This window comes from Nothoprocta perdicaria, unplaced genomic scaffold (assembly GCF_003342845.1).
Source record: "Nothoprocta perdicaria isolate Ctin4 unplaced genomic scaffold, notPer1 scaffold_62, whole genome shotgun sequence".
Taxonomy (NCBI): Eukaryota; Metazoa; Chordata; class Aves; order Tinamiformes; family Tinamidae; genus Nothoprocta; species Nothoprocta perdicaria.
In genome coordinates, this window is record NW_020455888.1 from 331,270 (window position 1) to 344,989 (window position 13,720).

The 13,720-nt window shown below is 35.9% G+C and overlaps 1 protein-coding gene across 1 annotated transcript in view; it reads left to right on the forward strand.

Annotated features, from left to right (window-relative positions):
• Positions 1-13,720, forward strand: part of TNFRSF19 (TNF receptor superfamily member 19) — a 48,199-nt gene that overhangs the window by 31,965 nt on the left and 2,514 nt on the right. The window contains exons 6-9 of the mRNA XM_026049851.1: positions 6,744-6,908; positions 8,096-8,221; positions 9,060-9,162; positions 12,087-12,490. Of these exons, the coding sequence (XP_025905636.1) occupies positions 6,744-6,908; positions 8,096-8,221; positions 9,060-9,162; positions 12,087-12,483 (791 nt within the window). The 3' untranslated portion in view covers positions 12,484-12,490. The remainder of the gene's footprint in view (positions 1-6,743; positions 6,909-8,095; positions 8,222-9,059; positions 9,163-12,086; positions 12,491-13,720) is intronic.

Sequence of the window (13,720 nt, forward strand, 5' to 3'; positions counted from 1 at the left end):
CTGGGAGTTTTGCACCTAGAATGTCCAAACAGTCATTGTTTGTAATGAGAGCATAAAATCCTGCTAGCCAAAGTGTGGTAACATTTTTTTTATTATTGTTTTACATTGTGTTGGTGGATACTATTGGTAACTCCCATAAATATAGGGTTGCCTCCACCAATTTTGATAATATTTCATTTAAGTGCGTTAGATGAAATTCATGCACCCTAACTTCAGCGTATAAAAGTCAATGCTTAGCACTGAAGTTGTCTGAGCAAACTCCCATTTATAATCAATGGAGATAATTAGACACTTCAGGAGTTCAGGCAGGCCAGATAAAGTAGGTTTGGGTAATTTATCTAATCCCAAGTAGTTTTTCAGGCTTTCAGACAAATCACTTCACTGGAGATGCCTATTTCTGTCTATGCCTTGATAAAAGGATCCTGAGGTGTCTGCTGTGACTTCATGTCTAACCTTTAGACTTCTCAAGTTAGCATATATTTTATCGAGTTACCAGTATCAGGTTAGATGAAAACTGCACATTTGACACCGAATGATACTGAATTAAACTCTCCAAAGTTTAAAATATGCCAAGATTAAGACTAGCTACCTTAGGTACCTTTGCATATATTCTCTCTGATATAGGTTATACATAGAGACACTCTCATGTGTCATATATATACAATATACAGTATTGCATATGCTATTTCCCACTGGGCTTTTGTTCATTTAAAGCACAGGATAGGCAAAATCCTTAATTCCTTATGTGGCCTTATTTACTGTACACTGTTTCATGTTCCATGCAGAATTTGAATTACTAATTACTTTCTGTGATTCTTCCTCTGTAAAGCAGTTGTTATGAATATCTCAGTTGTTATTGAATTTAGTTTTATTGGAGCACAATAATGTAAAATGATATAGTATATTATACAGTTGATGAACAGAAATGCAGAGAAAGGTGTCAGAATATTCAAAGCTGTGCACAACTCTCGAGTCCTTACTTGACAGACTTCCTTGGCTGGTTATTTCTGATGCCTGCATCTGTAAACTGGCACACTTTCTATGCAGTAGAGAGAAACGATCAAGCGTTTAACACAGAGCAGATGAATTACACTCTGAAAGAGTCTATTTCATTTCCACTCTATGAGGAAAGCTCCGATGACTTACTCAGATGCAGATGTTTGCTCCAGACAGGTTATTTTACCCATGAAGCTTCACTTTCAAAGAAAATATCATCTCTGAGAGTGTGTTCTTTGTATTCTGGGAATAATTTCTATGAATTTCTGTTAAAAGGGGACACCTGTTATGTCTCAGATTAGGTAAAATAAGAAGGCAAGGATCTTGTACACAGCAGCTCTTCTATATGACTTTATCCCCCAAAGCTTTGAGGGGTAAATTAAAAACTGTTTTATTTTATAAACTATTATTTCTGACTTCTAAGCTACAGCTTTTTCATCTGTTCTGTAGGATTCATATCTATGCTGGTATGCAGTAGGTATCTTTCTTGTCAGTAAGCACTGCATAGATCAAAGCATATTTCATTACAATATGGTAGTGATAAATCTGCAACCTTAAAAGTTATCATTATTTGTTATGAAATTATGAAAACTTAAATTGAATCTCATGTATTTCATATTGCATCAAAAAGTTGTCTTTAAAAATGCTGAGGTTGCAAAATTGAACATTAAAAAGTTAGAAAATACCAGTGAGGTTGTTTATGCAACTTCAACCTGAATTCAGACTCCTAGTTCAGCCCAGCTGAGACTATTATGAAACAGTCTTTAATTATATGAAAACAGTCTTTAATTATATAAACCCATATATTTTCCACTGTATGAATAGCCATTTACACTCCTGAAAACTGAGAACTTGTTTTCTCTGCAAAATAGGTATTAAACACCTTCAGCTGCTAGAGGTGCAAAATGAGCTGCTACAAGTAAGAGAGAGATAAGAAATGGCTGACAACAAGAGAGCTGTATTAGCAGTAACATATTTTTTGTGGCACCAGATCCTGCAGAGTATTTTCAGTTTATGGAGCAGAGACATACCATCATCATGCATAAATTACACTGAGTTCAGGAGGAAAAAATACCCAAGTAGTTCAGCAGTGAAAGAGATTTCATCTCTAACTCCTTTGCTTCCATCACTACTCTACTTTTTATCCCTCTCTCTTTTTTTCTTGCCCTTGGATCTTTTTCAGGTTATTTTGATTGCACAAGTGATTTGAGTATTTACTCTCATGTACTAGTATTTTTAAATGGTGACATATTTCTCTGAGTTCGAAGGGTTTTTTTTTATTTGGAACAATTATATTTTTGTACCCATACGGCTGCTTAGATGACATGATAGGGCCAACAATTAAAATCTCAAATGAACAGAAGTTGATTATGCCTTACAGATATATAGCTATGTATACCCAGTACTGTGCACTTCTTACATATTTTAAATTCAGAAACACAGTGTAATTGTTTGGCCCTTTTAAACATGAAAGGATGTCAACATTTGGAGTTCCGTAAAAATATGCAGGGCAAGAGAAATGGGCTTGGAAATGCATAAATCGAATTCCAATGCTTTCAATTTATAAGCACATTTGTAAGGATTTCCGAACAAAGGATAAATACTTGAATAGTCTTATTTTTTCCTCTAAGGGTTCTCTAGTACATTTACTAAAAGAATTAGAAAAGCAACAATGAGGAGAAGAAAAAAAAAAAAAAAAAAAAAAAAACTTGTTGGGCACTTGGAAACGAAACGCTTTAAAGTCAGCAGTTTGGAGCCCATTTGAAAAATGTGGTTTGACACAGTGAACTTTTGGATGGCGGCCATGCACGCAAATGGCTGTCCTTACACAGATGTGACAGACTCTCTCTCTCTCTCCAGTGTTTACTACAGTTTCCAGCAGTAATGTTTAATAAAGGTTTCTTACCTCTTCCTTGGAGGATAAGGAGAGGGGAAGCAATCTTCTTCCCCAAGGCAACTTATTTTCCCTTGTACCCACATACACACTCAAGTCAACTTATTTTCCCTTGATCTTAACCCTCAGGAGTATATATAACACATACTTTCTATAGGTATACACATACATGTGTTATATATATTCATATATTTTCTAGATACATGTCACAATTACATGTAATTCATTGCATGTTGGGAAGGACTAGGTAGAAGTATCACCTTTTCAGTTTTAAGTGAACATAAATATCTTTCAAAGTTCTTTCAAAACGAAGGAGTTTCAAGGTAAGGCCCATTGCCTTGCATTTCCCAGGGATGCACACATACAGATAGCTACTGCAGTTCAGTTGACAGGCAATAACTTGTTGAATTATTGTGGCCTGAGGATATGTTTGTGCCCTTATTCTTGTCAAGCTGAGATTGACTTGAACCTATAAGAAAGCATGAAGGTAATGGGCAAGAACCTTTTTATAATAGGCAAATGCTCCTTTCCTCTCTCTTCACTAGTAATAGCCGTAAACAGGAATTAAAGCATATTTGATACACTTTTGGATTCTGTTTTCAGTTCTCGCTTTAACAGGTGGCTTTGTCCAATATTACCACATTATCACAACCCAAGTGTAGTTTAAAATGTTGCAAGTTCTGTTTTTCTGTGGTAGATCTGTAAAAAAGATCTGAAACTTTTTAGTAACACTGATTCCAGTAGTGACTGTAACCAGTCATGGTTCTAAGACAACATTCTGAGCAAATAAACCTGAAGGAAATGATAAAGGAAGTCTTTTTACATTTTGTCCACTCTCTCTTTGGTATAATTGGCTGAAAATTCAACAATTCTGTTTATTGTCAAACCTCATAGTGATACAGCGGGGATTCATAAGTTCTGTCCTTCCAGCATCATTCCTATTTAACCATCTAGGATTAACAAAAACTTTACTTGCTTTTAAGAACCACACCTTTGCATAAACTGAGATTAGAATGTACTATTGCTTAGCCAAGGAAAAAATGTACATTTAGACTTACATCTCAAAGTTTTGCAAGAGGCAACCTGATATTTTGAATAATTCTTTAGCACTTAGCACAGTTCCAGAATATGTTGGAACTAAGACTTAGAAAATGTTTGCATTATTTTGCATTATTATGCTGCATTATTTTTGAAATGCCTAGTATGTAGGCATCGTGAAATGCCTAGTATGCAGATGAAGGTTCTTTCAGGGATCATAAAACAGCATGTACTTCCTCTCTCCTTTCTTAACATATCACTTCCAGTTTACAAAGCATTTAGTTATACATTTAAATGTAAGCATGTGCCTAAAACCCATAGATGTAAATGCCAGTTTAAAGTTTAACACATCCTTGCTTTATGCAGACGTTAGGTCTGTGAGTCTGAAAAGGACGAGACTTTATGAAAATGGGTATATATCTGAATAACATAGAAGGCAGAGTTCAGTAATGCCCAACGGGCCACTATTACAATGGCAATCCACTTCTGCAGTGTTGCTCTGCAGGGAAGATCACTATCATTGTAATTAGAACTGCAGCACAATGGACTGCTCAGAGCAGCTCTTCTAAAGAGGGCTTTGAAGGTGAAAATGAGTGGTAGACATTCTCAGGAAGAGAAGGCTGCTTTCTCAAGTTGTAAAAAGGAATTCAACCAAATATAATAAATCTTAAATAGCTAAATGTCTAAAATAATTTCATTTTTCCCCTGAATATTTAAAAAGAAATTGCTGTGTTTCTGGAGGGTTTGTTGTTAATGAGCACCATGAGAAATAAATGTTATTTGTAGTTTCTGAGAATCAAGCATAGTATGTAGTTTTATTTGTAAATAGATGCATATAGGGGCAAATGAAAAAAACACAAGTAAAATAGTCCAGCCTTTGGTGAACTTCCTCTGTTTTTGCTTTCAAAATTAACAGTAATTTTCTACTCATTATACAGACTTAAGTTCTAAAAATTCATTAGTTCTAGAGAGGTACACTGGCACAGTAGGTGTATTGACATGGGAAGTATTTGAAGACATTCTGACCAGTAAATGATGAGTTACTTTCATTAGTGATTTTTATCAACTTGTTTACTGCCTGTGCTGTCCTTAACCTTCTAAAGACTAGATCAGGCTAGTGTCTAAAACTGACAACCTGACAGCAAAATAGACTTCCTAATTCTCATGCAAAAGCTATCAAATGTTGCTGTGTAGAGAGCTTTTTTTAAATAGTTTTGCTGCTTTTAACAGAATTATATCCTGGAACTTTTCAGATCAGGCAGAAACTGATACAGTCTGTTAAAACCTGGAACTACTGCTGCAAGAATGCTAGCAACGGAGTGAGAAGTTTTCTCTGTGAAAGATTGTAGTGCTGCTGCCAACAGAGACTTTCAAGTGATGCAAAAAGGTTGCAGTGCTGGTTGTGGGCTGTGTTTGTTTGTTTGTTTATTTTTAACAAATAACTTTGAAGATTTGGAAAACAGGTCAAAGTACTTAGCTCTATGAGCAATAGTTATCAAGAAAGAACATAAAGGGAAGCAGAGGTAATAATTCCCGAAAGTAACACGGAAAAGTACCTCTAGCCATGAACTAGAAGCAGGAAAAGCATTTATATTCTTATCTAAAATACAATAATATTCTAGTAGATAGATCATCTGCCATAATAATGAAAATGCTGATATAGTATGAAGACAGTGTTTCAAAATGCAGTTCCAGTTCATGTAGAAGACTTTAGCTTCTATATTGACTTGAGTTTTGATGATATATTTTAATAACCTAATCCCATTTGGCAAGTTACAATGATGTAGAAAATATGCTCTAACTTTGCACTCTACAGCTTTGATCTTACAGTAGAATATAGTACTACAAAACAAAGGTAAATAGAAATATTAGAGCAGATAATATTAAGTTATGACAGCATAGATAATTTCTTAGGTTTTAATCAAAGATATTCTGGGGGAAGGAGGCATATTTAAATTATTTTCATAAGTTAAGAAGATGTAGTCTGTGGTTTTCTTAAAAACTTGCTGCCATGGAAATACCCATTTTTTGTCCTTTTTCTCATTAATGTAGATTGAATCTCATTCAGTGTAAACGTATCAGGATTAAAAAATTATCTTAAATTAAAAACAGTATTTATAATTTAAATTATCTTCAATAGATACAGTTAGATTTTTGATACTGCTCATATATTTTACACTTGAAAGAATGTTCTTCAAAGCTAGAGACATTATTTCTATTAAAAACCATTGCTACTTAAGTATGTTAAAACAGTGGAAGTCCAAGGTTTCACGTGAAAAATTACCATGGTGTCATGACACAAGAGACAAAGCAAAATGGTACCTTTGATAGAATCTGAACAACTGTGGGCCTCTTGGTTCTTAGAGAGCGCCTTTACGAATGGAGGTTCGTGTAATTGTGACTCCCTCTTGTGGATGGCTTACCCAGCTCCGCAGTGGGATATGTGCTCAGTGTTGAAACCATCAATTAAAACCTGAGAGGTCTTTGTTTTCATGGTGAAGATCTGATTCCTCATGGACAGTCAGAGTGTTCTTGCATGCATCTCCACTCATTAAGCATTCCTTTAGTGATCCTTTTTTTATAGACTTTTATGAAATGAAACGAAATGAAATGAAATGATAAAAGACTTTTTCATAATACATTTGCTGAAAAAATATCTATATATAAATATAGATATACAACTAATGTTTATACATTAGTAACTGGAACATCCTTTATTTTTTTGCTATGCTAAGATCCTAATTATACTTTCTAGATTCTATTTATGTGAATATAAATTGCTAAGACTTTTACACCCTATGTAATTTTATTTCAGGTTCCACCAAAGTAAACCTTGTCAAGATCCCATCAACAGCTTCCAGTCCTCGGGACACTGCTCTAGCTGCAGTTATTTGCAGTGCACTTGCCACAGTGCTCTTAGCTCTTCTTATTCTTTGTGTTATATATTGCAAGAGGCAGTTTATGGAGAAGAAACCAAGCTGTAAGTTTCCAACGATTACTGTTTCTTTGTAATAATTATATACCAGTATTAGTTTGGCAAAGCTTTTTGGAGATAAATAATTAAAATGGAGAATGAGTGTATCTACAGCATTCAGGGGATTTAGCATTGATATGAGCAAACTAGCACAAGTCTAAGACTATAAATCCATGCAGTGGCTCAATGTGGATGTTCCAGCTTCTATTGAGAAACCTCTGTGCAGATGTCCATGTGCAGTCCAGTTGCATGAATTCTGCACCGTACACTCTTAGAGGCTGCTGATAGGTAATATTTGGACCATTTGGGATCTAAGCTGGAATGTCATCACAGAACTGCAATGCATACGTGGATATGCCAACTCGGAGGATCCCAGCCTCGCATTTCATTGCAAAATGTGGATTATCTCAATGAGATGATGAATGTGGTCAAAGGAGATAGATCTTCATTAATCCAATCTACTCCAATTGCAGTTGTAAAGTGAAAAAAAAAACACCTCCTCAATATAATTCACGTATTGTTTTAAGTAAACAATACTTCTGGTCTTCGTTTTAAATTAAAAAATAAAAAACTGAAAAGCAATCTAGTTCATCCTATTGGTCATCTAGAAATCTTTTTTTAAAAATGTTGGTTAATATTTAACAAATCCTGGCTGTCAAAGAAGAATAATATCAACAAGGAAAAATTGCTGTTATCATTACTTACAGTGCAAACAAAAATTGTGCCTAACGTAGGAGATGCTTTACAATGTAAGTTTTAAGATTTTTTTACTAAATTTCTTCAGCCTTCACTTAATGAAACTGAGTAGCTAATTTGTTTTGGCCTACAATTATATAGATTAGATGAAGTCTGCTGCTAGTATAAAGCTCCTTAAGGTAACGTAAACAAAATTTCAAGGGCTGAAAGCTCAGTGCAGGAAGGTTCAAACAAATTCTGCGAAGCTTCAAGTACTGAGAAAATGTAAGAACTTTCAAGTCCTCATCAAGATAAGAGCAGAGGAAGCAGTTCTAGGGTTTCTACAAAATCTGTGGTTTGCTTTCTGTCAAGCAACACATCATCATAGAGGATCTTTCTATTTGAAAATCTTGTGCACATACTGTACACTCTGACATTTATGCATTGTGTGAATATACAAGACCGAACAAGAAAAAAAATGTCGTTTACTAATATATATTTTTTTTTTTTGTCCAAAGGGTCTCTGAGATCACAAGATATTCACTACAACGGCTCTGAACTGTCGTGCTTGGACAGACCACGGCTAAGCGAGTACGAGCCCCAGCCGTGCTGCCAGTGCCAGAGAGGCTCCTCTGCCACGTGTGGTACGTACAATGGTGACATCAGGGGGACTTCACAGGACAGGAGTAGCACGAGCTCAGAGGGAAGAGCTGTCTCACCTTGTGACAGTGGCTTTAACCAAAAATTAGCCTTCGTCCTTTTAATTAGAATGGTTGTGAATGTCATTAAAAAAGGGTTTTCTCAGGAAGGACACAGAATTTCTAAGTAGCTGTTTGGCTATGTTGTTTTCCCTGTTTTCATTCAATTGACCCTTTTATTGATCCTTAAATAAAAGCCTCTTTAGACTTTTATTTTTATATAGGCATTTTATTTTATGTAGCTATTATATTATTTTCTCATAAAAATAATGCTAGACCTGCCTTTGAGACTTAAACTGATATGAATGATCTGTCAGACAATCTAAAAATGGAATAATACCTCTAAAACCCATTGAAAACCAGAACAATTTTGCATATCAGAACAGATGCATTTGTGACTTTGACCAATATATAATTTAACATGAGAACACAGGTTTAAATATCAGCCTGCTGCATTAGCCCTCCAAGTGTGGTGTTTCCTATATGCCTAAATGCCAAATAAATTAGAAAGTAGATATTTAAATCATCATGACTGCCATCTGTATTATTCTCAGATTAAAGACTTGTCTTTTAAAAGTAAGTCCATTTTAAAGTAATAAATGAAATAAATGTGGGGTTTTTTGCTATAAGGAATATCTTGCAATATTGTAATGTGACTGGTAAAATAATACATCTTCAAGAGTACAGAGAAACTACATTTATGCCCAGCTTTTAGTAAATTTTATTAATAATTTTAATTAAGACATTATTTATTATCATAATTAAATTGAGTTTTATTCTTTAGGACCAGTTCACTTGATTCCATCATTGTGCTGTGACGAGACCTGTAGCATGGAACACAGCAGTCACAGTTGTGCTTTCCACTCACAGACTACCCTTAATGAAAGGTAACTTAGCTTTATAAACGTCTATTAAATATTGACTGTTAAATGTTAGCTATATCCAATTAATATTTAGATAGATATGATAAGTGTTTGGAGCTGAGCAAAGGATTTTGAGGAATAGCCATCATATTCCCCTGTTTATGTTGAAAAATTTTGCATCAATGAGGAAAAAAATTATGTACAAGGACAAGTGCAGGGTCCTGCACCTGGGGAGGAATAACCCCAGGCACCAGTACAGATTAGAGGTCGACCTGCTGGAAAGCACCTCCACGGAGAGGGACCTGGGAGTCCTGGTTGACACCAAGTTAACCATGAGGCAGCAGTGCCCTTGTGGCCAAGAAGGCCAATGGGATCCTGGCCTGCATCAGGAGGATGTTGCCAGCAGGTCAAGGGAGGGAATCCTGCCCCTCTGCTCAATTCTGGTGAGGCCGCACCTGGAGTATTGGGGGCAGTTCTGGGCTCCCCAGTATAAGAGGGACGTGGAGCTTCTCGAGAGGGTCCAGAGAAGAGCAACTAAGATGATTAAGGGAATGGAACATCTCTCGTATGAAGAGAGGCTGAGTGAGCTGGGCCTGTTTTCTCTGGAGAAGAGAAGGCTCAGAGGGGATATGATTAACATGTATAAGCTCAGGAAGGGAGAATGCAGAGAGGAAGGGGACAGGCTGTTTTCACTGGTGGCCAGCGATAGGACGAGGGGTAATGGCCACAAGCTGGAGCACAGGAAGTTCCGTCTCCAGATGAGGAGGAACTTCTTTACTGTTAGGGTGACAGAGCAGTGGAACAGGCTGCCCAGGGGGGTTGTGGAGTCTCCTACTCTGGAGGTCTTCAAAACCCATCTGGATGCCACCCTGTGCCACATGCTGTAGGTGTGCCTGCTTGAGCGGGAAGGTTGGACTAGATGATCTCTAGAGGTCCCTTCCAACCTTGAATATTCTGTGATTCTGTGATGTACTGCTCCAGTATTTTTAATAAGTTCTGAGGAGTTAAATTGGTTTTTCTGAAGAGGTGACTTATATGTCTTGTGAGTAGATATTACTCCATGCTGCGCCAGAGGTTTTGGGGAAGAGCAGGATGCACAGCGTAGCAAAATGCTGTATAATCCCATGAACCTGATGGGATTAAATTCATAGAGTTTATGAGTATCATGAAGCTTTTGTTTTTTTAAAAACCCTTAATGACTGTGAGACTTAAAGTACATGTAGTAACCCTGAAATTTCTGTCGGAGTGTAACAATTGTTTGCTCCTAATCAAATATAAATACAGTGACGGTTATTTATATATCAGTGCCATGAGTTAAATATATAAAATTGAGGGTCTCATCCAGAATTTCCTGGATACAGTTGTTAGCACAGGATGTATTAATTTCTTTTAACTAGAATTGTTTTCCATATAAGGTTTAAATTAGTCTCTAACTGTTTCGTTCTTGTGGCCAAATATAACTAAAAATACATATGCCGCTTCTTCATAGGCATTGTTTATGCAAGATGGCCTTATATACTTAGTAACTTAAGTATAAGATGTAAAATATTTTTTTTTTCTTAATATAATAACTTATTTAAATGCCAGCAAAGTTAAGTCATTCCTTTACCCAGGAAGAATTCCTTTACCCAAGTCATTCCCACCACCCAGACTAACAAATTGAGAGTTGTGTAATTTGTGAGTGGTCTCCTGGTTAGATCTTTAAAAATAAATGTCATGCACATGTTATGTGGACATCAAAGATCTCGTAGTTCCTTCCAGTAGAAATGGAGTTGGCTCCAATTTCCTTTGCCAAAATAATGTATTTCCTTGCATTGTGGTTCAATGTCCTGACTGTTGGCCTCATCTATAAAAGCACTTTCTGTGTATCAGTGCTAATGAGGTGTCATGTTTCAGAAATGCAAAAGGCTACTTAAATACACTTATAAGGACTACTAATGTGGAATGAGATTTGGTCACAGGAATTGTTACTGTGTATCAGATTTAAAGTATGGCCTTTCATGGTCTGTGATTTTGCTGTTTTTGGAAATAAAAGAAACTAGTGTAACTTTTCCATGTTCTTAATTTTTTTAAGAGCAATTCTTAATTGCTTTAAAAAACTTTTCTGAAGTTTCAATGGAGACAGGTGTACGTAGTGGACTGAGACACGTCAGCATTTCCATGAGCCTTAAATACGCTCGAGTTGGACTGTTGAGTTGCTACTTCTACTTTCTTCTGTTTTACTTAAAAGAAAAATAGCCTTTCTAAGAACTAAAATTCTTGCAGTTCTTTAATATTATGGCCTTCCTACACAAAAGAGAATTGGAGCAAAACAGATGGAAGTGAAAAATCTGAGGTGAATGGACATTCAAAATGAAATGATGCAGATGGAAAGAATCTCAAGCAGTCATGTAGTCTATTCCCTTTTCCCAGTTTGGATTCTCCTTACTTCTTTTGTTCTTGTTAGATATTTATCTAGCCTGTTTTTACAAAAGCTGGTGTTGGGGATTCCACAGTCTTCCCAAACATCTCTCCAGCTGCAATTTAAGCCTGTTAGATCTTGCCTTTGCCCCCAACCCCAACACATGCATTGGAGAACAAATAAATCTCTTCCTCTTTGCAGTGGTCTCTCTGTATTGTGGTATCTTTCCATGCATTTTTTTTTCTTTTTTTTAGGCTAAACAATGTCAAGTATAGTTCGTATTTGCAGGAGCCCTGAATTCCCAATGCAAAGGACCCCAGAAATCCTCTCTACCTTTCAGAGTGCTCTCTAGAGCTCTCTGTCTCCCAGCTAAGGGACAACTGTTTCCTTTCAAAGTAATTTTTGTACATGCTGCTTCTAGAGAATTGGTTTCATATACCTCATTTTATCATCTTGAAATACCTGTCATTACTAATGACAAAAATTACAATATTGACAATATTTCCTACAATGCTTTTGAAACCATATGTCTTTTATTTTTTCGCAGGGCTTCTGATTCTGTTGGAGAAATGATTCCTGCCTTCCTTGGTTCTCTTTCACACTCTACGTGTGGAGACATTTCAGATGCTTGGCCTCTCATGCAAAACTCAGCTTGCTGTGACAGCATCTCTTTCTGTGAATCATACTCAGAACTGGCTGGAGGAGCTCCATATTCCTGCAGTCCTGAAGAGACTGAAAATGCAGGCACTGTTGAGTCAGATAATGAACAAGAACCAAGCGATGTACTTATTTCAGCTAAATCTCATGATGGAAACATTGTAAAGTCCTTTGAAATCTCCAAACACAGAACATATGTAGAGTTTTCATCTCTTCAGAATTCAGTGGCTGCTGAAAAGTCACCAAAGTCAAAACACAATGGAGCAACAAATAACTCCACAGACTAATGAAGAGGTAAGAAATATAACTATAAACAATGAGTGAGAATGTAGAAGTCCTCTAGGAATACAGAACTAGGTAAAATAATAAATAAATAAATATATATATATATATAAAAAAATTATAGGATTATGTTCCTCCACAAGTTGCCCTTAATGATTGCTAAAGTGCATCCTTACAAGAAGATTCTGTCATTCTTACGTTCACATTTTAATTTCATTTACTATATGTAAAAGATGTAATTACTCAAATTATAATTTTGAGATAGTGTAAACTAGAACACAGGGATGAACCTGTACACTAGTTAGTTTTTACTACCTTTTTTTTTTTTCCCCTCCATTAATTTTCACTGCAAACAGTCAGTAGAATAGCCTTCTACCCAAACTATTGTGTAAGGCTAGTCTGTGTTTGTGAGGGAATAGATTAGGAATTTACTATGTGCAATTTAAAGGAAAATTTTAAAACTTTTAAGGGATTATCTAAAAATATGCATGAAGCCTCCTCTGTGAGATGTCTACAGAAGAGATAATCAAATGCCTTTTAATGCCGTTCATATTCCTTTGTCATCACATAATTCTTGTCATTCTAAGAATTTGTCCATAGTTTGCCCATAAAATAAACATGTAATTTAATTAAGGAAAAAAAGCTGTTTTCTAATTCTAAGAGTTAGCTCAGGTCTTGAGTCAAAATAAGAAGGAATAAACAACTGTCTCCATAATAACAAGGTAAATATCATAAAAAAGTCACTCTGCTATGGTGTGATCATTACTTCTTTTTGGACATTAGATGTGGCCTGTATTTTAAAAATGGCAGTTTCTACTGTTGAAGTAACTTGGAGCAACAAGGAACCAGGCTCAGTAAGTGAAAGGATGCCAAAGTGTGTTGTGTGCACTCATATCATTACCCAGTGGTTTTGTAGATGTGGAACAATCTCCTATGAATGTACACAGACACAGGAACAGGAGCAGTTGCCATTAGCGTTAATAAGCCACCAAATTTAATTAAGAAAATTATTCTATCTGTAATTACGAAAATTCAGTTTTTATGCCGCTTTCTTGCTGTTCTTAAATAAGAAGCAGAAAGGAATTAGTATCTAACAAAAATCTGAACTCAAAATGTGAAATGCAATATCTTAATTCTGTTCAAATCAAGCCGTAACTCTTGTGGTGACCTTCTCATGAGGAAACAGAGTAGGACATCAAGAAACTTTTGCCATAGATTTCAATAGTTTGTCACCCTTAGAAA